Raw genomic sequence first — 27,113 nt, 5'->3', positions numbered from 1 at the left:
TAGGTACTGGTTTCCGAGCCTGACCCCTGACAGTGACAACACCCCTCTATTTTAAGAGCATGAAGCAGACTTGGTATCAAATTTTGCTAATGTTTTTGTACTTTAATAACAACGAACTGTGTCTGAGCAGGGATGGCCCCTTATACAACCGCTTTTTTAAAATTTGTCCTGTGATAGAATATTTATTCTCTACATTTCAGAAAAGTACACTCCTGACCAGTACATTGCTGTTGAAGAATCACTGATTCACTTTATTGGTGAACTAGGAATAAAACAATACAACCCTAGCAAACGTGCCAAGTATGTTGCATAACACTTCAAGTTATGTGAAAATGGCACAGGATACACACATAGCTTTCCTGTGTATGAGGTCAAAGATAGAGAACTATATCCACTGATTTACATGGGCCTCAATGAAAAACTGGATTTGATGAACCCCTTTTTTATCAGGGATCTCACATTTATGTGGACAATTATTATACCAGAATCCCACTTTTCAAGCATTTTTATAAAACCAGACAATAACATGTGGTATTATTAGAGCAAACAGAAAGGGCTTCCTGAAACAACTTGTACATCAGCATCAGCAAAAAGGGAGAAACCGTCTCGGCAGCAATGAACTACTTGCAGTGCATTTTTTGTGGTAACAGTGTGAATGCTTAGAGCAATACACATATGGGCTGGCATCATTGTGACATGCCACACCTCCTAAACACCTTAAAAATCTGCTCTTGGAACCCTTCATACAAGTTATATCTGAGTGTCCCTGGATGTAAGCTCCCTATATACATCCATCTCCTATAACATAGATGTCAGGACTTGTGTTATCACCTGGGTCACCTTCTTTTAGCACTGTGGTTCCCAGAGTTAAAGGGCATAGATATGGTGACCACCAGCGGGTGTCTCCCAGCAGCTGGGCTGTCCAGGTAAGTAGGCTGCACCTGACTTGGTTACTGGCAGGTATATAATCCTGCTCTTGACTGAAGTTAAAGAGGAGTTCCAGCTCAAAAAAAAAAAAAAAAAAAGTCGACAGCTACAAAAACTGCTGACTTTTAAAATACAGACACTTACCTGTCCCTCGGTCCAGTGGTGTCCTCACCACCGCTGGTTTCACCGGCCGTCTTCTCTCCCCGGCGCCGGCATCTTCAATGTGGGCACCCGGCTGTGTGCCCACTGCACATGCGCGAGAAGCGCTGCACTTTGTGAATGGCCCTGTAGTCTTCTGAGACCTGTCACACGTCCCAGAAGACTACAGAGAGAGAGGGGAGGACAACTTCTGCTTCCGATCGCCTAGGCAATCGCAGCAGAAGTGGGAGCCAGTACCTGTCGAATTCGGGTACCCGCTTCCCTCCTCTCTCCCCAAAGGTGCCAATCCTTAATGGGGAGTGAAGGACAAAAGCCTAAAGCGGAACTTCCCCTTTTGGGTGGAGCCCCGCTTTAAGTGCTTTAGTGTTCTTCCTGCAAGCCATGTCCCTGCCTGATCCTGATCCTTGTTCTTGTAGCATGATACCTGCTTCTGTGACCTGCTCCCTGTACCCTGCTTTCAGCATCCCAGCACCTGCTTCCCTTGTTTCTGCTCTCTGTCCAAACTCTGCCCTGCTTATGTAAGCTCCCTCCATTTGTACATAGTCAGGTTGTTACTTGGGTTGCGTTCATGGTTATTTTTCACTTATATTGTTTATGGTTTACTGGTGTTGAAGTTTGTTAAGACAAGTAGTATAATTCCAACACAATTTATCTTCCTTCAGTCTGATTTCTTAAGGTGCAACCCACTGATGTGGTCATCCTTGCTGGATATCTGCATTTAGTATCCCTTACAATAGGTTTACATGGATTAAAACACTTTTTACTGATTTACTAGTTGTGACCTTCATCCAAAACAGGCAAAAGTTTACGCCCAGCTATGCCAACCACACTATGGGATCCTGGGAACTTAACTGTATATGGAACAACAATCAATTAGCCTAACAAATATTTTGGTCTGGTAATTCATACTGTACATACTTTCTCAGAGCTGCCACAATCCTAAATAAAAGAGCACTATTCCCCGAAGCCAATTCTATAGGCTCAGTGAAAAACTGTAGATTACGGTACATCATCCACATCAGGTATTAAAAGCCAAATCCTTTTATAAAGGCAACCCCCAGGAACCAATAGAGGAAGCTTTAAATTATTACCTTGAGCTATGTCCCACCTCCAAAAAACTAGGATTATTCCGTTTGTCATTTGTAAAATTTATTACAACGTTTCACTCCAAATTTAGACATATGTAGGAAGAAAAATAGAACGTTAAGTGCAGATTTGTGGAACAACAGGGGCTCATTGAACAATGGAGCCTGGACTATATCCCTGAGACACTTTTCCTTTAAAGCACCAAATCTACCTAAGGTCTAAAAGTATGGATCATAGAGTTTGTTCTCCCATGTGACTCCATCGCAGAAGAGGTCCACAGACTATGTCACCTTGAGACCTTTTAGATTTTCATGGTAAACACACTGGTGATAGTTTTATGTATTTTTATATACTATTTTTATATTTTTCATTAATGAGAAGTACAGCCAAAGCTCTTTTGGCTGTACTTCCGTGAATCACAGAAGTGCATGTCATTCTGCACTCCTGTGACCCGTATTCAACTGACAGCAGGCTGAAGTCCACTGTCTGCTGACATCACTTATCTGGTCCAGGCTGGGGAAAGATCCTAACTTTAAAGCCACACTTCTCTTTTATCTTCTTTTAATTGCTTTTATATTATTCATTAGTTCATTAATTTATATAGCAACTGCTAGTACTATGTATCCTTTTCATCAGTTCATGTTTGCCGTTATACATTAGGTTCTACTAGCTTGAGACTCCCTCTATTAGCCATTATGTGGAGAGGGCTAACAGTTCAGAAACAAAGTTTATATCCTCCTCTCTTTTTTTCATTCCACTCATGGAGTCCAGTTTTTATTTCCCAAATAAACTTTGTTTTCAATACTGAGAACTAAGTCCACAGATGCCGATTCCCAAGATCAAATAAGTAAAAGTCTCCCCACACATAGAGAATTTTACATAAGCATAGTTTTTTGTTCCGATGGCCCTGTAGTGTCTTCTCACTGCTGCAATTTAATTCCGCCTGTTAGTTTTACTCCTAGGCTTGAAAAAGGGTCGGGGCTCCAAAATGCATTTCCTTCCCAGTCTAACAGTAGCTGAGGATGCAGTCTGCTCACATAGACTGCTGCTGCTGAATGCTGCATGACTCTTCTTTGAAGCAGGTTGAGTGTACCAGTGTTGGCATCTCCTGCCTGACAGCTGCAAGGAAGCTCCAAGCAGCTGTGCTTTTTCCTCCTTTGTGCCTTGTGTCCACATCTCATGCTGTGCACATACTCTAATACATTGTAAGTGTAATATATTACATCTACATCCTCTATGCTTTGCTTGTGATTGTTTACCTACTTAATGTATATACATAGAAACAACAATTTTTATTTTATTTCTATTTTTTTGCTTCAATTTGGTTTATTTTTACTTGCTTCAGTTTCATGTAACCCTAATATAGAACAATTATTTAAAATGTTTAAAATATTCACAATATAATACATCTGTGCAATGTTTGGCGTTTTTTTAAATATTTTCAGTGATGGAGTTTGTTGCCATGTCAAGTGTGAGAGAAAAAAAGCTTCATAAGGAAAATATAATGTATACACTACGTTGTTTATATGCAATATATTCTCCCCATAATGTGGAAAAAACAAGTAATTGGATATTGTTTTGTCCAAGATAAAGAAAAAATCTGAAAAAAAATGACATTGCACCTCATCTTCTACATTTTTACACGGTCAAAATCACCAGAATTTTTTTTTTTTTCTGAAAGGGTAACTTCATTTTCATAGGAAATAAAACTAGCAAACATAAATAAATAAATAAATAAATAAATGATATAGCATATACTATAGTGACACAAATCATATTGTAATTGAATGTTACAGTGCCTTGAAAAAGTAAACATACCTTTGAAATGTTCCACATTTTGTCATGTTACAACCAAAAACGTAAATGTATTTTATTGGGATTTATGTGATAGACCAACACAAAGTGGCACATAATTGTGAATGGAAGGAAAATGATAAATGGTTTTCAGAATGTTTTACAAATAAATATTTGAAAAGTGTGGCTTGCTTTTTTATTCAGCCCCCCTGAGTCAATACTTTGCAGAACCACCTTTCGCTGCAATTACAGCTGCAAGTCTTTTTGGGGATGTCTCTACCAGCTTTGCACATCTAGAGAGTGATTTTTTCCCATTCTTCTTTGCAAAATAGCTCAAGCTCTGTCAGATTGGATGGAGAGCATCTGAACAGCAATTTTCAAGTCTTTCCACAGATTCTCAATTGGATTTAGGTCTGGACTTTGACTAGGTCACTCTAACACATGAATATGCTTTGATCTAAACCATTCCATTGTAGCTCTGGCTGTATGTTTATGGTAGTTGTCTTACTGGAAACTGAACCTTCACCCCAGTCTCAAGTCTTTTGCAGACTCTAACAGGTTTTCTTCTAAGATTTCCCTGTATTTGGCTCCATCCATCTTCCCATCAACTCTGACCGGCTTTCCTGTCCCTGCTTAAGAAAAGCATCCCCACAACATGATGTTGCCACCACCATGTTTCACGGTGGGGATGGTGTGTTCAGGGTGATGTGCAGTGTTAGTTTTCTGCCATGCATAGCGTTTTGCTTTTAGGCCAAAAAGTTCAATTTTGGTCTAATCTGACCAGAGCACCTTCTTACCTTCTTCCACGTATTTGCTGTGTCCTCCACATGTAAAATCACATGTAAAGAGATGCAGACTCTTTTTTTTCTCAGCAAAAGTGGAGTTACTCTTTAAATAATTTTCACCATTTCTTCTCTAATTTCTAAAAGAAAAATTACAAGATATCATGTAAAGTACGGTATCAAATGAAAGTGCTATCTGTCCCCAAACAACCATATCAAGGTTGGCTAGGTTGACTGCAAATCAAATCAGCAACTTTAAGACAATCTATCTATCCAGAACCTGAAAAAGCCATGGGCCTTCAGGGGGTTTATTTAGGTCTAAGTTGCTGGGATTTAAGTGGTTAAGGAGACTAATATTAAAACAGATTCATATATATATATATATATATATATATATATATATATATATATATAAATGAAAATTCGGATTGCTGCACATAAAGAACTTTTATTGTTGAAAAATTGTTGAAAAAGAAATTGTTGAAAAAGAAATTGTTGAAATATCACCATACAAAAGGGTGATCCAGAAAAATGGACAAAGCCATACATAATAGTGTTCAACAAACAGTTTTGGGCTATTATGTTAACGCCCTTCTTCAGATCAGAACACATATTGAAATACAAAATACTACTTTGATCAATATGTAAATGCACAATAATTGTAATCAATTATATAATGAACCATAAAAGGAATGCACAACAGATGAACGTCTAATAAATGTGGTGGTTTAAGAGTAAAAATTCTGTCAGGAAGAAACGTCCCCATATTAAAGATGTGGGATGTAGACTTAAATACCTATTATAAAAAGCACAGATACATTAAGGAAAAAACATAAAAGTATATATATATATATATATATATATATATATATATATATATATATATACACATATATACACACACACACACATATGTACTTTTTTATGTATATAATTGATTCCAATTATGATGTATGTATATATAGATCAAAGTAGCATTTTGTATTTCACTATGTGTTCTGATCTGAAGAAGGGCGTTAACATAATAGCCCCAAACTGTTTGTTGAACACTATGATGTATAGCTTTGTCCATTTTATTGGATCACTCTTCCGTATGGTGATTTTTCAGCAATAAAAGTTTTTTATTTGCAGAAATTCAATTTTCTTTTTTCTATATTTGGCCTTTGGGAGGGCCTGATTGCTATGTAGTGTGATTGATCACCGTTGTGCACTCCACCTATATTACTGATATATAAATATATAGACTTAAATACTCTATTTAATTCTATATTCTATTAAATACATCATTGGCTCACATGGATGTTTGAAATAAGCGCAAAAAACTGTAGCATGGGCAAAGCTCACGAACTTAGATTGGACTCTATTCTCGAGAGCATTCCTTGTGTCCTATCATTATGTGAAAGCATCCTGTTACTACATTGCATTCTACTTAAAATATTTTAACTTGTGTGGTCACTAAAACTGAAAAATATGAAGATGATCAAGTTTTGCGTGTTTGGCATGTAGAGTTATCCTGTATGATCTACACATATTATATTTCAGTAAAAATAAAGCTGCCTTGGTATATTATATATCAGTGTAAAATTATCAGGAAAAAGTCATTCATACTGTATTTAGTTTTGTTGCTCTTAAAGCAAAACTCTGGGCAAAAACATATTTACATGTTCTTGTTGCTGATTTCCTACCTTCACTGAATATGTCATCCATCTTCTGGGTCAGTCAGTAGTTTGACTTCTTGTTTGTAAGACCATTGACAGCTATGCCTCCTATTCCCCCAGCCACTGGTTTTGGCACATCCCTTTCTCCAGGAAGCAGTGATGTAATTCAGCCCCACTTGCAGTGGTGGGTGGACTGAGAGCCTCAGACACATTCTACATGTACAGACCAAGTGTACCCACCCACATTATACAGTATACAGTATACTGACAGATTGGAGAGACCCCAGGTCGAATAATATATTATTACAAAGGTCCATTTTATATCTAGAGGAATTTTACAAAAGGAGGAATATGGTTACATCAGTCCTATGAGGACAACAAGCGTTTTTTGCCTATCATCTTAGGCAAAACACAAGGTGAGCGCATACTAAGTACACACTGCACGTGGATTTTGGGAGTGGCACTTTTTATGCTGAACTAATCGGAAGAGGACTTTGTGCACACTCATATTTATATTTAAATATGGACTTGGATATACTGATCTGGTTTTTTGTTTTCACAAAGGTAATTAGCACAGTAATATATTTGTTTAATATAGAGTGATATATGTGATCTACAGCATAATTTTTATTAATATAAGATATTTATATGGGAGCGCGGCACTTTTTTATATATTACTTTGAGTTACATAGCACTATTTGATGAGTTAGTGTGAGTGTCAGCGAACCACAGGTGGGTTTATTTATTCATTAAATTGATTAATCACGATTTACCATAGTAGCTCACAAGTAATCACACATTTTTTAATGCAGGGAATAAGTTTTACCTTTAGAACCACTTTAAAGCATTACCTGCAAGGTAAAAGTCTCCCCACTAACTATTCCCCCTACCCCTCCAAACACCTGAGCCTGTCAACAACCCAGTGCTGTGCTGGATTACAGCACTTCCCTCTTCACTTCCTGGTCTCAGTGGAGACTCAGGAAGGAGGAAGGGGGGGGGGTGTTGTGGGATGCATGGCTGAGCATCGCTGAGCGTGTCTATGGACACACACAGCCCAGTTTAGGAGCACGCTTGCATGGGTGCCCCAATAGCACACAGCTTGCACCCGCAGGAAAGTAGGAGCAGGGGGGGCTCCAGTTGTGGAGGTAGAGGAGCAATACCATTGCACAGAGCAGGTAAATGTAGCATCTTTTTTTCATTAAAGCAGAACTTTACCTAGAACAACATGATAAAAAATAATGCTCCATAGCAAGGAACATACATTCCACATTAATAATTATACTACCAAAATTGGTGTTGCTGTAAATTGCCTCTGGTATTGTTCCTGTGTCTTCTTGCTGGAGGCTGCCATTTTGCTGAAGTCCAGAGCTCCTGAGCAGCAGTAAATCTTTAGACTTGTTAGCAGATCAGCCTCAACATTTTTGTCACAGTGCCGAAAAATAGAGAGCAACTGTGCATGTGCAGAGCAGGGTGAGACAGCGTATTACTGGATTTTAAACAGTATAGGCACCTATTTTTAAATGTTTCACCTGCAAAAGAATCCAGCTTGAAGTGATTTAGCAGGACTTACTTTTCTGACTAAAGTTCCACTTTAAAAAAAAGGCTTTACAATCACTTTATAGCTGAGGAGTAAGTTTGAAGCTGGAGCCTATGTGTTTACAACTGTTGCTGACTGGTACATTATTTTATATTGTTTTTTTTTTTTATTTTTGCTTGTGACATTTTTTAGGTAAAGGCTATAGTATTAGACTCAAGGAATGGCTTTAATGTGGACCGTGTTCTCACAAAAAATGATGTACAGAAGCTCATTAAGGTAACGACTGTAGCAGTTATATACTGCATATTCTTTTTCAGAAAATATGTATATCTTTGGTCAAAGGGAATATATTGTGGTTTTGTGTTTTCATTCTTTATTTTAGTCAGAACTAAGCACTATAATTAAAGAAAAGGCATTTTTTAGACAGGTAAACATGACATTTTACATATATATATGTCTTTTATATAGCCAGCAGTTAGAGTTGTGCTTTCCTTTTCACATCATTAGGTGATTGCTTCCCCTTTACAGAACTGGAATGACCTGGCAAAGCTTGGAACAATGACGCATGTCTTATATGGCTGCCTAGTCATATAAAAGAGCTGCAGAGCAAGTTGCTTTGATTTACCACATACAGTATTAAATGTTTAGATTGTATGAAGATAATGAAAAAATGGATACAAACTGTTAAACTTATAAATGTAAAAAATAAATAAAATAAAGCTGATCTCAAAGTGACACTAAACAATATCCAATTTCTCCAAAAAATAATACATACACATCCGCTACGTAATAGCCTTGTAATCTGTTTTTCATTAAATAATTTCTCTGCCTCCTTATAATGTCCTCTGTGAGCTCCCAGACCTCTCCTTTTTCCCCCGCTCACTTTCATTTTTTTTGGAACAAGCCATGCATGTTAGTTGTAGTCATGTGTACTGCTCTATGCACACGACAAATCCCATAACTCATAGTCCATAGCAGGGGCAGACTGACCATTTGGTAACTCGGGCACCACCTGAGGGCCTGGGGTCAGTAGGGGGCCCCATGAGATGCCCCTGGTACCTTTTTCATAGGCTTTTTTGAGTTTGGGCCCCATGATCCCCTACTGCCCGCGGGCCCCATGAGTTGTCAGTCCGCCCCTGGTCCATAGTCCATCTCAGTGAGCCAGAGAGGGCCACTGAGTCCCTCATACAATGGGACCATAGAGAAGGAACATAGCCACCCTCTAACACACGATTGTCAAACTGGCAACACTCCAGCTGTTGCGAAACTACAAAGTCCCATGAGGCAGTGCAAGATTGACAGTTACAAGCATGACTCCCAAAGGCAGAGGTATGATGAGACTTGTAGTGTCACAACAGCTGGAGGGCCGCCAGTTTGACACCCCTGCTCTAACAGGAAGTCAGATCACAGCAAAAAAAAAATTGGGAGGAGGCTGAGAGCAATAGAAGGTACTTTTTTAATTAATAGAAATGTATGGCCATATTTCTCTTGTTGGTCACAGGAGATGTCCTGCTGTTGACTGATGTCACAGAGCCGCTTCAGGCCCTGCAAGGATTGCAGCCATATTGCTGGGATCCACCCAGCTGCCTGATTGACAGCTGGCTCCAGCTCTGAGTGCGTAGCTGAGAGTTGACATCGGCTTTGCCCCTCCTCCTCTCCAGCCTGCCACTCCAGTGAGTGCTGGAGGGGTAAAGTGGAGAGTGGTGACTGACAGTGTCTGCTCTGCACTCCAAGCTGACTGAGGACTGAGTGATAGGCAGTCATGCGATCACTCAGTCCTTGGTTTTAGAGCAAGCAGGGGACAACTGCAACATTATTGTGATGCTGCAGCATAGAGGTGAGTATGTGCGCTTGTTTTTTAGTAACCCCAGACATCTTCTTTAAGAATGCATACTTTAATAAAATATTTTTTTTCTTAAACCAGAGTTTAGCATCACTTCAAGTGTCTCTGTTCTTGTTAGTGACTGTTAGTTGTCATTATTGTTTTCTCCTAGTGATGGTAGCAGTCCCAAAAGGTGTAGAACAAGTGAATTTCTACTTTTGCAGCCAACTTGTATTAATACCTATTTTATAACCGTTACATGTTCCCATTCACATAGCATAACTTAAAAAAGTAAAAATTGCAGTGTACCTCTGTTAGATGATTTTGTTTTCTAGAAATTCCAGCACTGATATATCTTACATAGTTCTCTTTGTTTATGCTGAGGCTGGGAAATGGTGTTTGCCATAATTAACCTGGTGCTAGCAGATCTTATCCCTTCAGTTATAAATTTGATTTGAACACTGTCTATCTTAACAAAGGGTTAAAGATTAGAAGCTGGGCTTCTCAATTCTATGTTAATGAGAGGAAACTCAGCATGTCCTTAGCCTTTCTATTGGGACAGCCTCATGCTTAACGTATTCAGAAATGCATGAACTCAGCCATGATACCTTCTCCTAAGAAATATCTAACAGGTAAGAAATATTTTTTAATGCTTCAGATACAGTATCCTGTGCGAATGGAAACACATAAAAAACATACAGTGGGGTTTTCTCAAACTTGACTGCAAAAGCAGAAATACAGTTTAAAGAGCTGATGTATAAGGGAAAAAATTGTTCATAATATTTCAGTCAGCCACCAACTGTGTCTGTGGAAGCTATAGGTGACAATTAACTATTTCCTATAGCTCATCATCAGATGTGTGTTGTTTTGTGTGCATTGCTCATAATAGCACAGTTGGGGCTCATTTCCACTTATACTGCCTTTTAAAGAATGGTAATGTTGCCTTCTTGCTTTAACCGATGAAAGTCTGTACCACCACAATAAGGCCTTATTCAGGGGTGAGCTTAGTAGGAGAGATTATTATTTCCATGATGCTTTGCAGCTTAAGAGGAAAGTGTTAGGGGGCAGAGAAAACATTACTCAATCACATGTTGTTACTGCCCCTCAACCCTCACGTGTAAGCAGGGCCTTGTTCGTAGACATGTGCGTTTTGTTTCGTTCAGAATCAAACTTAACCGCTTTCCTGCCGCCATATAGCAGAAATACTGCTACAGGGCAACAGGGCTGCGCAAAATCATGTGTGTGTGTGTGTGTGTGTGTATATATATATATATATATATATATATATATATATATATATGTGTGAATTTGCATTTCCAGGTAGGGGGCACATTGGCGGCCTCACTTGTCAATCATCGGTTCACGGCCAGTGCTTCCCCGCTGGCACTCGGCGATCACTGTGTATCACCGACGGGGGAGAGACCTATATGTAAACAATACAGATCGCTCCCCTGTTAGCTCCTGCACATTACTTTGTATTGCTCTGCATAGCAGAGCAATACAAAGCGATGTGCTTACACAGTAAAGCACATACACAGTAAAACACAACACAGCACACAGTTAACCCTTTGACTGCCCAAATGTTGACCCTTTCCTACCCAGTGTCATTAGTACAGTGTCCATGCTTTTTATTAGCACTGATCACTATATTGGTGTCACTGGGGATGTCAGTGACAGTTAGTCAGTTCCCCCCAGTGTCAGAATGCCGCAGTCCTGCTAAGTCGATGATCACCACCATTACTAGTATACAAAAAAAAAACAGTATCTATACCGACATTTGTAGTCGCTATAACGTTCATGTAAACCAATTAATTTGCACGTATTGGGATTTTTTTAGCAAAGACATAGCAAAATATATTTTGGCCTAAATTTATCACAAACTTTGATTTATATTTTTTTACTGGACATGTTTAATAGCTAAAAAATATTGTTTTTTTTCCTCAAAATTGTCGGTCTTTTTTTTTTCATAGCACAAAAAATAAAAAATGCACAGGCGATCAAATACCACTGAAAGAAAGTTCTATTTGTGGGAAAAACAGGACATAAATTTAATTTGTCAGTTAAAGTAACTCAGCTCCGTATTGCAAAAAGTGGCCTGGTCAGGAAGGGGGGGGGGGGGCGTAAGTCCTCTGGAGGGCAAGTGGTTAAACAAATCCAAAATAAAGCGAAATTCAGATTAGAAAACAAATTCGAAATGTAAACAAATTGCTGACTATTGCTGATTTACTTCAAAGACTGTGGGGGAGATTTACTAAAGCTTGTTCACTCACAATCTGTGCATAGTAGCCAATCAGCTTCTAACATCAGCTTGTTCAATTATGCTTTGGAAATAAACCTGGAAGCTGACTGGTTTCTATGCAGAAGTGCACCTGATTTTGAACTGTCCAGTTTTAGTAAATAAACCAGTGTGTGTGTGTATTAGAATATAGCCGTCTTTCAAAATTTGAATTAGAAAAGAATAGAATAAAATAAACAGAATAGAAGAAAAATAAAAGCATAGAATAGAACATACAAGAAAAGAATACAAAATAAAAGGAATAGAATAGAAAATAATAGAATAGATTACAATAGAATGGAATAGGATAGAACAAATTAGAATATAGCGTCTTCCAAAATTCGAATTTCAAAAATAATAGAATAGAAAAAAAACAGAATAAAATAGAAAAAAACTGAATAGAAAATAAAGGAATCAAATAGAAAATAAAGGAATCGAATAAAAAAAAATGAATAGAATAGAAAAAATATAGCCATCTTCTGAACTTTGAAATTCGAATATAATAGAATAAAATAGAATATATCAGTCTTCCTAAATTCAAATTTTCGAGAAGAATAAAACAGAATAGAATAGAAAATAAAGGAATAGAATAAAAAAAAAGAATAGAATAGAAATTCAAATTTTGAATAGAATAGAATAAAATAGAAAGAATATAGCAATCTTCCGATATTCGAATTTCGAAAAGAATAAAACAGAATAGATTAGAAAAGAATAGAACAGAAAATAAAAGCATAGAATATAAAATAAAGGAAAAAATAGAATAGAATATAAAATAAAAGAATATATTAGAATTGAAAAAAATAGAATGGAAAGAACATAGCCATCTTCCGAAATTTGAATTTCAAATAGAATAGAAAATAGAATAGAAAAGAAAGGAATATAATATAACAGAATAGAAAAGTATAGAATAGAATAAAATAAAAGAAAAGTCATTTTCTGAAATTCGAATTTCAAATAGAATATAACCAGCTATTTTTCACAATTAATTTGAATAGCATATTTTCAATTCAAATACCTCAAATCCATTACAAAAATTCTAAACTGGTCAAAAACGAATAAACGAAACAAATTTCGTTACGAATGCAACAAAACGAAGTTAGTAACTTAGAATCAATACGAAACAAATTTTTTCATTCTGTACTTGATCATTTTCTCATGTACAGTGATGGTTGGAACCTTGTCTTTCTTGTCATTTAAGTGCCATCATACTGTATCCATAACCATCTTCTGTGGGGTGCTTTTATATAAAAAATAGTTGCTGGGCTTCAGTAGGAGAGCTGACGTGGAGTTGATGGACACTTTCCCAATTTTTTTGCCCTTGTTTTATTGACCTAATCAGTAGAAAGCAGCACCAGCAGGGTTTGTGTCATTTTGAAATTAGGCATGACTTCTCATGGGCTCTCAGCAGTTTGCTTACAGTTTGAATTGTCCCTTTGCACAGCCCTTCAGTCATGTGAAGAACACATAGAAATTGTCAAGAACATTGGGAACTAAAGTGACAACATGCATGTGGATGGAGGAAGTCATTGAACATTTGGCAAGGGCTCTGGGAATGTTGCCACAAGTACTCCCTATTCTTTAAGCATCTGGCCTGCAAGGAATAACATTGGGCTGTTTTCATATAAAATCACTCTGATTCCCCGCAGATTAAAAAGTAGCCTATCAAAGTCTGCAGACTTTACTTGGTAGAAATTTAAAGAGGAGTGAAGCATCCCTTACATTTTTCTGGCCAGTTCTATATACAGGGAATACAGCCTGAAGAGTGTAAATTGGTGGCAGCAGCAGAGTAGCAGGTCTGAAAATTCGGGCATGCAGATCTTGCCTTTTATGTTTCTTGAGAAATATAAAAAGCCACTATATGGTCCAGCTCCCCAGAGTCTGGCTTTGGGTGGAATAGCCTTTCTGAATCATACTGTGTGTTTTGTCCTAAGACTTAGCTGGTTATTTTCTGTTTTTTTAAGCTTTGTGTGGACAGATTGCTTGACACGAGAAGTCCTTCACTAGAAACAATAAAGATGCAAGTGTATTTTGACATGAATTATACAAGTAGAGGTAAGCATTGTACTGTACCTGCCGTATAGTACACATTTACCACTAAAGAAGATGGCAGCTTAACTGTAAATATATTGAAAAATGATATTGTAAAGAGCTACGATGCACTAGGTTTTTTTTTATCAGAAATATGTTTTATTGAGAAGCTTTTTACTGCACAGTTAGATTACACAAACCACAAAGCATATAGATGTATAATGTTTATAACTCTGCCCAAAATTACATCACCAATCTTGTCTCCAAATATCACCCAAACCATACCCTCCACTCCTCGTACGACCTCCTGCTCTCTAGCTCCCTTGTCTCCTCCTTCCATGCTCCTCTCCACGACTTCTCCAGAGCTTCCCCCATCCTCTGGAACTCTCTACTCCAATTTATCGGACTATCGCCTACTCTGCTCAATTTCAGGCAATCTCTGACAACCTCTCTCTTCAGGGAAGATAATAATGGAATCTTCTATTCCTCCTACCAGTCCATCCCCCACAGTTATTACCTTTTGTACCACTAGCCCCTCCCTCTTAGATTGTAAGCTCCAAGGAGCAGGGCCCTCCTAACCCTCTTGTATTGAACTGTATTGTTTCCCTTTATATTGTAAAGCGCTGAGCAAACTGTTGGCGCTATATAAATCTTGTATTATAATAATAATAATAATGTTGCTGTGCAACACCCAAAGATCATTTAACATGTTAGTGCGTTTAAAAAGTGGTCTTCACGCTTTTGTTAAAATAATACCTAGTGATCCTGCCATGAAGGTCCTTCTCCAGGATGTTATGGGGTGACCATGGTCTTGCAGTTGTGATTCTGTGCTGTCTCCCTGATGGAGGCTACAGGGGGCCGTGCTAGCACATATCACACAGGCATAGCCTACCACTATCACTAGCAAGAGGCCAGTCCACAGTAATGATGTGAAGAAAGTAAATGAAGACTGGCTGAAAATGGCTGGAGGATATGTTGTGCTGAAATGCAAACAGAAATATTAAAAAATGCTTCATAGGATTACAGATAAAAGTATAGTCTTAATATGGGAAACTTGAACACACACAACAGAGAATTGTTATTAAAGGCATATTCGTCTGTGCTAACAATGCAAAGTTAATCCACATCTTAAAGTATAGGAAGGACTGCAAGTGGAATGAATTACAAATTGTCTGTAGGCAGTCAATGGCAGTACCCATGTTTCCATTCTGGTAGTTTCTCCTTAAAGTGGAACTAAACCCATTGATTTAAAGTGCAACTAAACTTATAAATTTAAGTGTTTTTTTAAAGCAAGTATATTCAAGGAATGGCATGAATTATAACTGGCACAGCTGCTTCTGCTCTCAACTAAACTGTGAAGCCATCAAATGGCTGACGTCATAATTGATCACATGTGCAGCATCATGGCAACTAAACATCAAACGGAGACTAAGATGGAAGCTTCCTCGACTGCAAAGGACAAGAGAGATTAGTTCCACTTTAAGAAAAAAAAAAAAAGATATGATATATTGCACCTCTGTGCTACAAATCAATGCATATAAAATGGATATGCCATCATATTGCTGGTAGATCTCATTGGAAATATCTTACCTAAAACATATAAACATTATGTCTTATATTGAATGTTAATACAGGGTGACTATATTTTCCTCAGTTTTCCAATTTCTATGATATTGTTAACAAAACCTAATAAAACATACCTTAAAAAACTTCATATTTTGCAGGAGAGTTTTTAGATGAACACCATCAGGTCCTGGAATCTAGACTTGCACCTGTGAGCAGGGAGATCACCGACAGCCGAGCTCGTACAGCTGAGGAGCTGGAAAGTCTATATCGTAAAATTGTTAGCTATGTGCTCCTCAGGTCTGGCCTCGGCTCCCCTACTGACATCAAAGTTGTTAGAGAAGCCACAGGTCTGTAAAATAAAAGATACATGAATGTGTTTAATAAAAGGTAAAATGTAGATGTATCCTGTATGATGCATGGACCTGGTAAGGTAAGTGATGTTTGTGATGATAAATTGGTAGAATAGGAGTTACGAAACTGCATAATAAATATAAATCCAGTGTCATGTAAATCTAGTATTATATTTTGCAATAGTAAGGAGTGTTCGTTTAGTTGTTAGTTCTGCTGATTTGCCACAGAGCTCACTGGATGGATTACATGTGACAAATGTCGATGGAAAAGCATCATGTTATCTATAATATTATTTATGATTTGAATTCCTGTGTTTCCTTAGCGGCTCTTCAGAGCATCTTCCCACACACAGAGCTGGGCACCTTTTTGTCTTTATCTAAGAGGGATAAAGAGCGTCAACTGAAGGAACTTACTATGATAGTCACTGGCATACGTTTGTTTAACAAAGACTGTGGAAAAGGCGGAGAGGGAATCGATGATTGTAAGTATTCAGGAGATATTGTTTACTATTAATGTTCTCTGACTGATATTTGTGACTCGCCTTCAAACATCAGGGTGTGATGAGGCTGAAGTATTATGGGTAGAACTGCACATGGGGGTGTGTACTACAAAGGTAATCAGTGGAGTTTGTTATAGGCCCTCCAGTGTTAATGAGGAGGTGGAAACTCAGTTCCTTGCACAGATCGAAAGGGCTGGGACAGTGATAATAATGGGAGATTTTAACTACCCAGAAATTGACTGGAGTAATGGTACTGCAGGAACAGTTAAAGGGCAAACATTTTTGGTACAATTTTATGGTGCAGTTCATGAGAAGCCCCGACTAGGAATGATGCTCTGCTGGACCTGGTAATCTCAAACCATGCAGAGCTTATTACGAATGGCCATATAAAAGAACATCTGGGTAGCAGTGACCATAACATGGTTTATTTTATTGTTAGCTGTAAACAGCAAGCACATACGGGAAAAATAAAAATGCTCAATTTCAAGAGAGCTGGTGAGTGCACATTCTGTTCATTAAGATTTATCATCCATCACTTCTGGATCATACATCCACACACTAAGCTGTGACCCTACAGGATCCCCACGTTTACATCTGCTACCGCACCCCAGCTTGCTCACCTAATGGTGGGGGGATCCTGAGGACTGTGATCTGGTACTACTATGTAGCAAAAACCCATCTTCACCATCAAGAGATCTTGTGAAGACCGGATAGTGCTTAGATTCCGCACCTCGGGTGTGTCTATGTCACCCTCCATGGGAACCTGCTCATGTATTTATCCTGCTGAGTCTGTGTGAGCCTTTCCACTGGTATAGATAATGGCCTCCAAGCCTGACCCCTGACCGTGACACTGGGTAATCTGTGTCTGTTGCACAAATTTTAACAAAGCTCGTAGTAGTTTCCTACATTTTTCTGCTCTGAAGAAAAAGCTGTATGTTCCACTGTATCCTTTTCAGACTGTTTCCCAAATGGTAAGGTTAGGTTCATAAGTACTTGGTGCACTTTCAGTGTTCTAACGAGGTAAGTTGCAGTGTCTGCATCCCTTTAGAGATATTTAACCCTTAGAGAGTATCTAACAAAAAATGAAATGCCTATTGCAGAGGATGCCTAAAATTTTACTTGTATCTTAGGGGTCTATGTATAAAGTTTGCTAAACAAATGTGACACACATCCACTTAGCTTTAAAATAATTTGCTATATTCTTTAAAGTAGAACTATCATGTATTTTATGATCGCCATCTAATTTTTAGTTCTATAATAAGGGATATGGCAAGTTTTGCTGGAGCTGAGTGGATGTGTGTCACATTATTCAGCTAACTTTTTATACATAAACCCCTTATTGCAGACATCTGAAAAAATCCGTAAGCCAATCACAGAAGCAGGAAATTACATTTCTGTTGGTGTTCCTTACACCAACAGCGTACAGAACGCCTGTAGGTTGCCATATTGTATTTAAATATTTTTACAGTTTTAAAAATTACAACAGCTTTGGTTGAGGTGACTGTAGCCGTATTAGTGCATTTGCGACAGAAACAATTGAGTACTGTCCGTGATACTTTTTTTATTTGCACTAACAAACAATTTTGAGGACAAGCTTTCGGGGAGTGTCCCCTTCTTGGTGAAATGAAAAAGGTAATTCTTAATGTGACGGGCGCAGCATCAGACCCCTGACCTTTTCACCAAACTCGTGACCGAAGGACTATAAACATACAGAGCACAACAGCACAGCAAACATATAAAAGCACATAAACATACAGAGCACATCAGCACTGCAGACAGATAATAGAAAGAATTTTAGGTAAATAAGTACTTGCCCACAAAGATACCTGGGGTAAGCAGTTTCAAGTCTGATGAGCTTAAAAGGGATTTCTGGTCTCGACTGCTAGTTTCGTTGGTTCATCGCAGGAGACTTTGCTTTCTCTCTGTCTGCTAGATTTTAAAACGCAGACAGTCCTCACTTCTCTGTCTACACACAAAGCATAACAGCTTCTTTTCTACTCAAAATCAACAGGGTGTCTCTTACAACAGAACCCAATTGCCTTATTTGGTCAAATGATTGTTAGGAAGGGCCTCGGCATCATACACTGATTGCATTTCTGAGGGAGGGGGGAAAGTCGGAGGGGGGAGACTGATTTTGAATTTAAGAGAAATACCAAAATGCAGAAGTTTGGAGCAAAATGGAGAACCGCGCCTCTCCCTGTGTGCATGATTGTGACACTTAATAACTTTAAAATGGTTTTAAAGGCTCAGCATTCTATGCATGAAGGTAAAAAACCTTCTGTGCAGCAGTGCTCCCAGCCCCCTCAATACTTACCTGAGCCCTATTGAGATCCATCGATGTGCATGACAGCCTTGGCTGTCCTGGTTCTCTGCCTCCTCATTGTCTCCCGCTGCTGTCAATCACGGAGAGAAAGGGTTGGGGCCAAGCCATGGCTCCATGTGTGAATAGACACATGGAACAGCGGGTGCCCCATAGCAAGCTGCTTGATGTGGGGGCCTTTGACAGGAGGGAGGGGCCAGGAGAGCCCACGGGGTCCTGAGAAAAGGAGGATCAGGGCTGCTCTGTGCAAAACCACTGCACAAAGTAGATAAGTATAGACATGTTTGTTATTTTCCAAAAATAAAAAGTTAACCTTTAGAATCGTTTTAAGAGACAAAATGACTTGTGTAGCAATTTTAAATGGTATATTATTTCTTTAAAGAAACATGAATAATGTAAATATTTCCACATTCATTTTCAAATAATTATTTTATTTAAACCAAGAAAATTATGAGTTTACTTATTTGGATGTTAACGTGAATGACAAACTAGCTTCAACACAATCTTACCCTGTGTTCCTATGCTTGTTTTATCAACAAATGTCATTGCTGGTGTTCTTCAGTAGCTCCAGAAATGCACTTCTTTCAGGCACTGAGGTTTGTGATTAATAATCTATCAGGAAAAAGGTAACGCTGGTAGGAGCAAATTACAGCAAAAAAAATCCATTGTGGCTTGGTCCCCAATCAGCAGAGGTACCAATTTATAAATCGTGAGTGTCTAATGAACCAAAAAACTCATTTATAGGCATAATTGTTTCTGGAGTATTTTATATTCCCTGACTGCTTTACAGCAGGCTTCTCTGTTAATGAATTTCACAACTGTCAAAAAATGTAGATGTTTTAGCTCTTGATACCCAAATGTTAACAATGCATCGGATCAAACTGTAGCCTCATTGTATCATAGAAAAGAATTAGCAAATTAACAGATCCTGAAAATATACAATTTACTAAATTGTAACTAAAGGCAAACCTTTTTTCTTTTCATTTTGGATCACAACACCTGTCAGGTTTTTATTGCTGTCTGCACCCCCTTTAGGGAGATTCACCCTCTTTGTTTATCATGTTTACTATTATCATTAGAGATGAGCGAAGAAATGAAAAATTCGATTCGACTGATTCGGCGAATTCGTGGACAATATTCGATTCGAGTCGAATAAATTCGCTGTGAATTTAACTTAAAAAAGGGTGTTTCTAGGCTTCAGAGAGACTTAATATTAGTGCAGAACACTGTACCTTTAATTTAAATGCCCTTGGAGTCTGCTGGGGAAGAGAAATAATACTGTCTGTCAGTATGACATGCAGATGAGTGCCGTCGATCTTAGAATCACTGCACACTTCACTCCTTTGGCCAGTCACGGGGCCAAAACCAGTGTTTGGAGCCACAGTGTGGCGGTGGAGGCAGCAGCAATGGGAGGCCATACAGCAACCTATGACAAAATGGAAACCAGCAGGAGCGTGAGGAGACCTGAAAGTGGCACATGGCAGAGTGGGAGCAATGGGAGGCGGTACAGGGACCCAGGTCACACTGTGGGCCCAGCAGCAGCGTGACCAGGCGGTACGGGGGCCCATGGCCGATATGGGGCTTGGTGGCACCTATGGAAGGCCTGTAATCTGCCAGCAACCTATGACAAAATGGACAACCGCAGGAGTGTGAGGAGATTTCAAAGTGGCACATGGCAGAGTGGAAGCAATGGGAGGCCGTACAGGGACCCAGGTCACACTGTGGGCTCAGCAGCAGCGTGACCAGGAGGTACGGGGGCCCATGGTCGATATGGGGCCTGGCGGCACCTATGGAAGGCCGCTAATCTGCCAGCAACCTATGACAAAATGGACAACCGCAGGAGTGTGAGGAGATTTCAAAGAGGTACATGGCAGAGTGGAAGCAATGGGAGGCCGTACAGGGACCCAGGTCACACTGTGGGACCAGCATCAGCGTGAACAGGCGGTACGGGGGCCCATGGCCGATTTGACCTCATTCATCCCATAGTCCTGCCGACTCAAGAATAGCGTGGCCTCCTCAAAGGGCCTGAGCAAGCGCAGGTGTCACACATGAGCTGACAATGGCTGACATCTAAGTTACACAGGGAGTACCTTTATCCGCTTTTAACATCAGGAAATCTGTGATGGCCTTTAGCTGTTCGTAAAGGCGGTCTAACATATGTAGGGTTGAATTACACCTTGTTGCAACGTCACAGCATGAGGAGTCGGTACGGGGGCCCATGGCAGATTACATGTCTGGCAGCAGCAATGGGAGGCCCGTAATCTGCCAGCACCCTATGTCAAAAAAATTTAACACACCAGCAGTGTGAAGAGACCTGAAAGTGGCACATGGCAGCAGAGTGTGGCGATGGAGACAGCAGCAATGGGAGGCCGTACAGGGACCCATGAGAGACTCTGGACTTGGCAGCAGCATGAGGAGGCGGTATATAGGGGCCCATGGCAGATTAGGGGCCTGGCAGCAGCTATGTGAGGCCCGTAATCTGCCTGCACCCTATGTCAAAAAATTAAACACACCAGCAGTGTGAAGAGACCTGAAAGTGGCACATGGCAGCAGAGTGTGGCGATGGAGACAGCAGCAATGGGAGGCCGTACAGGGACCCATGAGAGACTCTAGACTTGGCAGCAGCATGAGGAGGCGGTATATAGGGGCCCATGGCAGATTAGGGGCCTGGCAGCAGCTATGTGAGGCCCGTAATCTGCCTGCACCCTATGTCAAAAAATTAAACACACCAGCAGTGTGAAGAGACCTGAAAGTGGCACATGGCAGCAGAGTGTGGCGATGGAGACAGCAGCAATGGGAGGCCGTACAGGGACCCATGAGAGACTCTAGACTTGGCAGCAGCATGAGGAGGCGGTATATAGGGGCCCATGGCAGATTAGGGGCCTGGCAGCAGCTATGTGAGGCCCGTAATCTGCCTGCACCCTATGTCAAAAAATTAAACACACCAGCAGTGTGAAGAGACCTGAAAGTGGCACATGGCAGCAGAGTGTGGCGATGGAGACAGCAGCAATGGGAGGCCGTACAGGGACCCATGAGAGACTCTGGACTTGGCAGCAGCATGAGGAGGCGGTATATAGGGGCCCATGGCAGATTAGGGGCCTGGCAGCAGCTATGTGAGGCCCGTAATCTGCCTGCACCCTATGTCAAAAAATTAAACACACCAGCAGTGTGAAGAGACCTGAAAGTGGCACATGGCAGCAGAGTGTGGCGATGGAGACAGCAGCAATGGGAGGCCGTACAGGGACCCATGAGAGACTCTAGACTTGGCAGCAGCATGAGGAGGCGGTATATAGGGGCCCATGGCAGATTAGGGGCCTGGCAGCAGCTATGTGAGGCCCGTAATCTGCCTGCACCCTATGTCAAAAAATTTAACACACCAGCAGTGTGAAGAGACCTGAAAGTGGCACATGGCAGCAGAGTGTGGCGATGGAGACAGCAGCAATGGGAGGCCGTACAGGGACCCATGAGAGACTCTGGACTTGGCAGCAGCATGAGGAGGCGGTATATAGGGGCCCATGGCAGATTAGGGGCCTGGCAGCAGCTATGTGAGGCCCGTAATCTGCCTGCACCCTATGTCAAAAAATTAAACACACCAGCAGTGTGAAGAGACCTGAAAGTGGCACATGGCAGCAGAGTGTGGCGATGGAGACAGCAGCAATGGGAGGCCGTACAGGGACCCATGAGAGACTCTAGACTTGGCAGCAGCATGAGGAGGCGGTATATAGGGGCCCATGGCAGATTAGGGGCCTGGCAGCAGCTATGTGAGGCCCGTAATCTGCCTGCACCCTATGTCAAAAAATTAAACACACCAGCAGTGTGAAGAGACCTGAAAGTGGCACATGGCAGCAGAGTGTGGCGATGGAGACAGCAGCAATGGGAGGCCGTACAGGGACCCATGAGAGACTCTGGACTTGGCAGCAGCATGAGGAGGCGGTATATAGGGGCCCATGGCAGATTAGGGGCCTGGCAGCAGCTATGTGAGGCCCGTAATCTGCCTGCACCCTATGTCAAAAAATTAAACACACCAGCAGTGTGAAGAGACCTGAAAGTGGCACATGGCAGCAGAGTGTGGCGATGGAGACAGCAGCAATGGGAGGCCGTACAGGGACCCATGAGAGACTCTAGACTTGGCAGCAGCATGAGGAGGCGGTATATAGGGGCCCATGGCAGATTAGGGGCCTGGCAGCAGCTATGTGAGGCCCGTAATCTGCCTGCACCCTATGTCAAAAAATTTAACACACCAGCAGTGTGAAGAGACCTGAAAGTGGCACATGGCAGCAGAGTGTGGCGATGGAGACAGCAGCAATGGGAGGCCGTACAGGGACCCATGAGAGACTCTGGACTTGGCAGCAGCATGAGGAGGCGGTATATAGGGGCCCATGGCAGATTAGGGGCCTGGCAGCAGCTATGTGAGGCCCGTAATCTGCCTGCACCCTATGTCAAAAAATTAAACACACCAGCAGTGTGAAGAGACCTGAAAGTGGCACATGGCAGCAGAGTGTGGCGATGGAGACAGCAGCAATGGGAGGCCGTACAGGGACCCATGAGAGACTCTAGACTTGGCAGCAGCATGAGGAGGCAGTATATAGGGGCCCATGGCAGATTAGGGGCCTGGCAGCAGCTATGTGAGGCCCGTAATCTGCCTGCACCCTATGTCAAAAAATTAAACACACCAGCAGTGTGAAGAGACCTGAAAGTGGCACATGGCAGCAGAGTGTGGCGATGGAGACAGCAGCAATGGGAGGCCGTACAGGGACCCATGAGAGACTCTGGACTTGGCAGCAGCATGAGGAGGCGGTATATAGGGGCCCATGGCAGATTAGGGGCCTGGCAGCAGCTATGTGAGGCCCGTAATCTGCCTGCACCCTATGTCAAAAAATTAAACACACCAGCAGTGTGAAGAGACCTGAAAGTGGCACATGGCAGCAGAGTGTGGCGATGGAGACAGCAGCAATGGGAGGCCGTACAGGGACCCATGAGAGACTCTAGACTTGGCAGCAGCATGAGGAGGCGGTATATAGGGGCCCATGGCAGATTAGGGGCCTGGCAGCAGCTATGTGAGGCCCGTAATCTGCCTGCACCCTATGTCAAAAAATTAAACACACCAGCAGTGTGAAGAGACCTGAAAGTGGCACATGGCAGCAGAGTGTGGCGATGGAGACAGCAGCAATGGGAGGCCGTACAGGGACCCATGAGAGACTCTGGACTTGGCAGCAGCATGAGGAGGCGGTATATAGGGGCCCATGGCAGATTAGGGGCCTGGCAGCAGCTATGTGAGGCCCGTAATCTGCCTGCACCCTATGTCAAAAAATTAAACACACCAGCAGTGTGAAGAGACCTGAAAGTGGCACATGGCAGCAGAGTGTGGCGATGGAGACAGCAGCAATGGGAGGCCGTACAGGGACCCATGAGAGACTCTAGACTTGGCAGCAGCATGAGGAGGCGGTATATAGGGGCCCATGGCAGATTAGGGGCCTGGCAGCAGCTATGTGAGGCCCGTAATCTGCCTGCACCCTATGTCAAAAAATTAAACACACCAGCAGTGTGAAGAGACCTGAAAGTGGCACATGGCAGCAGAGTGTGGCGATGGAGACAGCAGCAATGGGAGGCCGTACAGGGACCCATGAGAGACTCTGGACTTGGCAGCAGCATGAGGAGGCGGTATATAGGGGCCCATGGCAGATTAGGGGCCTGGCAGCAGCTATGTGAGGCCCGTAATCTGCCTGCACCCTATGTCAAAAAATTAAACACACCAGCAGTGTGAAGAGACCTGAAAGTGGCACATGGCAGCAGAGTGTGGCGATGGAGACAGCAGCAATGGGAGGCCGTACAGGGACCCATGAGAGACTCTAGACTTGGCAGCAGCATGAGGAGGCGGTATATAGGGGCCCATGGCAGATTAGGGGCCTGGCAGCAGCTATGTGAGGCCCGTAATCTGCCTGCACCCTATGTCAAAAAATTAAACACACCAGCAGTGTGAAGAGACCTGAAAGTGGCACATGGCAGCAGAGTGTGGCGATGGAGACAGCAGCAATGGGAGGCCGTACAGGGACCCATGAGAGACTCTGGACTTGGCAGCAGCATGAGGAGGCGGTATATAGGGGCCCATGGCAGATTAGGGGCCTGGCAGCAGCTATGTGAGGCCCGTAATCTGCCTGCACCCTATGTCAAAAAATTAAACACACCAGCAGTGTGAAGAGACCTGAAAGTGGCACATGGCAGCAGAGTGTGGCGATGGAGACAGCAGCAATGGGAGGCCGTACAGGGACCCATGAGAGACTCTAGACTTGGCAGCAGCATGAGGAGGCGGTATATAGGGGCCCATGGCAGATTAGGGGCCTGGCAGCAGCTATGTGAGGCCCGTAATCTGCCTGCACCCTATGTCAAAAAATTAAACACACCAGCAGTGTGAAGAGACCTGAAAGTGGCACATGGCAGCAGAGTGTGGCGATGGAGACAGCAGCAATGGGAGGCCGTACAGGGACCCATGAGAGACTCTGGACTTGGCAGCAGCATGAGGAGGCGGTATATAGGGGCCCATGGCAGATTAGGGGCCTGGCAGCAGCTATGTGAGGCCCGTAATCTGCCTGCACCCTATGTCAAAAAATTAAACACACCAGCAGTGTGAAGAGACCTGAAAGTGGCACATGGCAGCAGAGTGTGGCGATGGAGACAGCAGCAATGGGAGGCCGTACAGGGACCCATGAGAGACTCTAGACTTGGCAGCAGCATGAGGAGGCGGTATATAGGGGCCCATGGCAGATTAGGGGCCTGGCAGCAGCTATGTGAGGCCCGTAATCTGCCTGCACCCTATGTCAAAAAATTAAACACACCAGCAGTGTGAAGAGACCTGAAAGTGGCACATGGCAGCAGAGTGTGGCGATGGAGACAGCAGCAATGGGAGGCCGTACAGGGACCCATGAGAGACTCTGGACTTGGCAGCAGCATGAGGAGGCGGTATATAGGGGCCCATGGCAGATTAGGGGCCTGGCAGCAGCTATGTGAGGCCCGTAATCTGCCTGCACCCTATGTCAAAAAATTAAACACACCAGCAGTGTGAAGAGACCTGAAAGTGGCACATGGCAGCAGAGTGTGGCGATGGAGACAGCAGCAATGGGAGGCCGTACAGGGACCCATGAGAGACTCTAGACTTGGCAGCAGCATGAGGAGGCGGTATATAGGGGCCCATGGCAGATTAGGGGCCTGGCAGCAGCTATGTGAGGCCCGTAATCTGCCTGCACCCTATGTCAAAAAATTAAACACACCAGCAGTGTGAAGAGACCTGAAAGTGGCACATGGCAGCAGAGTGTGGCGATGGAGACAGCAGCAATGGGAGGCCGTACAGGGACCCATGAGAGACTCTGGACTTGGCAGCAGCATGAGGAGGCGGTATATAGGGGCCCATGGCAGATTAGGGGCCTGGCAGCAGCTATGTGAGGCCCGTAATCTGCCTGCACCCTATGTCAAAAAATTAAACACACCAGCAGTGTGAAGAGACCTGAAAGTGGCACATGGCAGCAGAGTGTGGCGATGGAGACAGCAGCAATGGGAGGCCGTACAGGGACCCATGAGAGACTCTGGACTTGGCAGCAGCATGAGGAGGCGGTATATAGGGGCCCATGGCAGATTAGGGGCCTGGCAGCAGCTATGTGAGGCCCGTAATCTGCCTGCACCCTATGTCAAAAAATTAAACACACCAGCAGTGTGAAGAGACCTGAAAGTGGCACATGGCAGCAGAGTGTGGCGATGGAGACAGCAGCAATGGGAGGCCGTACAGGGACCCATGAGAGACTCTGGACTTGGCAGCAGCATGAGGAGGCGGTATATAGGGGCCCATGGCAGATTAGGGGCCTGGCAGCAGCTATGTGAGGCCCGTAATCTGCCTGCACCCTATGTCAAAAAATTAAACACACCAGCAGTGTGAAGAGACCTGAAAGTGGCACATGGCAGCAGAGTGTGGCGATGGAGACAGCAGCAATGGGAGGCCGTACAGGGACCCATGAGAGACTCTAGACTTGGCAGCAGCATGAGGAGGCGGTATATAGGGGCCCATGGCAGATTAGGGGCCTGGCAGCAGCTATGTGAGGCCCGTAATCTGCCTGCACCCTATGTCAAAAAATTAAACACACCAGCAGTGTGAAGAGACCTGAAAGTGGCACATGGCAGCAGAGTGTGGCGATGGAGACAGCAGCAATGGGAGGCCGTACAGGGACCCATGAGAGACTCTGGACTTGGCAGCAGCATGAGGAGGCGGTATATAGGGGCCCATGGCAGATTAGGGGCCTGGCAGCAGCTATGTGAGGCCCGTA

General features: G+C 42.6%; 1 protein-coding gene across 2 annotated transcripts in view; it reads left to right on the top strand.

The window, feature by feature from the left end:
* CFAP206 (cilia and flagella associated protein 206) overlaps positions 1 to 27,113 on the top strand; it is an 88,171-nt gene that overhangs the window by 18,963 nt on the left and 42,095 nt on the right. The window contains exons 3-6 of one of the 2 annotated variants that reach the window (XM_089691316.1): positions 8,136 to 8,219; positions 14,002 to 14,092; positions 15,793 to 15,981; positions 16,308 to 16,466. In XM_089691316.1, coding sequence (XP_089547442.1) covers positions 8,136 to 8,219; positions 14,002 to 14,092; positions 15,793 to 15,981; positions 16,308 to 16,466 — 523 coding nt within the window. The remainder of the gene's footprint in view (positions 1 to 8,135; positions 8,220 to 14,001; positions 14,093 to 15,792; positions 15,982 to 16,307; positions 16,467 to 27,113) is intronic. The other variant, XM_089691317.1, reaches the window with a different exon arrangement.

Source organism: Staurois parvus, unplaced genomic scaffold, assembly GCF_062004578.1.
Source record: "Staurois parvus isolate SC_StPar_1 unplaced genomic scaffold, SC_StPar_1.0 ptg000561l, whole genome shotgun sequence".
Lineage (NCBI taxonomy): Eukaryota > Metazoa > Chordata > Amphibia > Anura > Ranidae > Staurois > Staurois parvus.
This window is presented reverse-complemented; position numbering and strand designations above follow the sequence as displayed.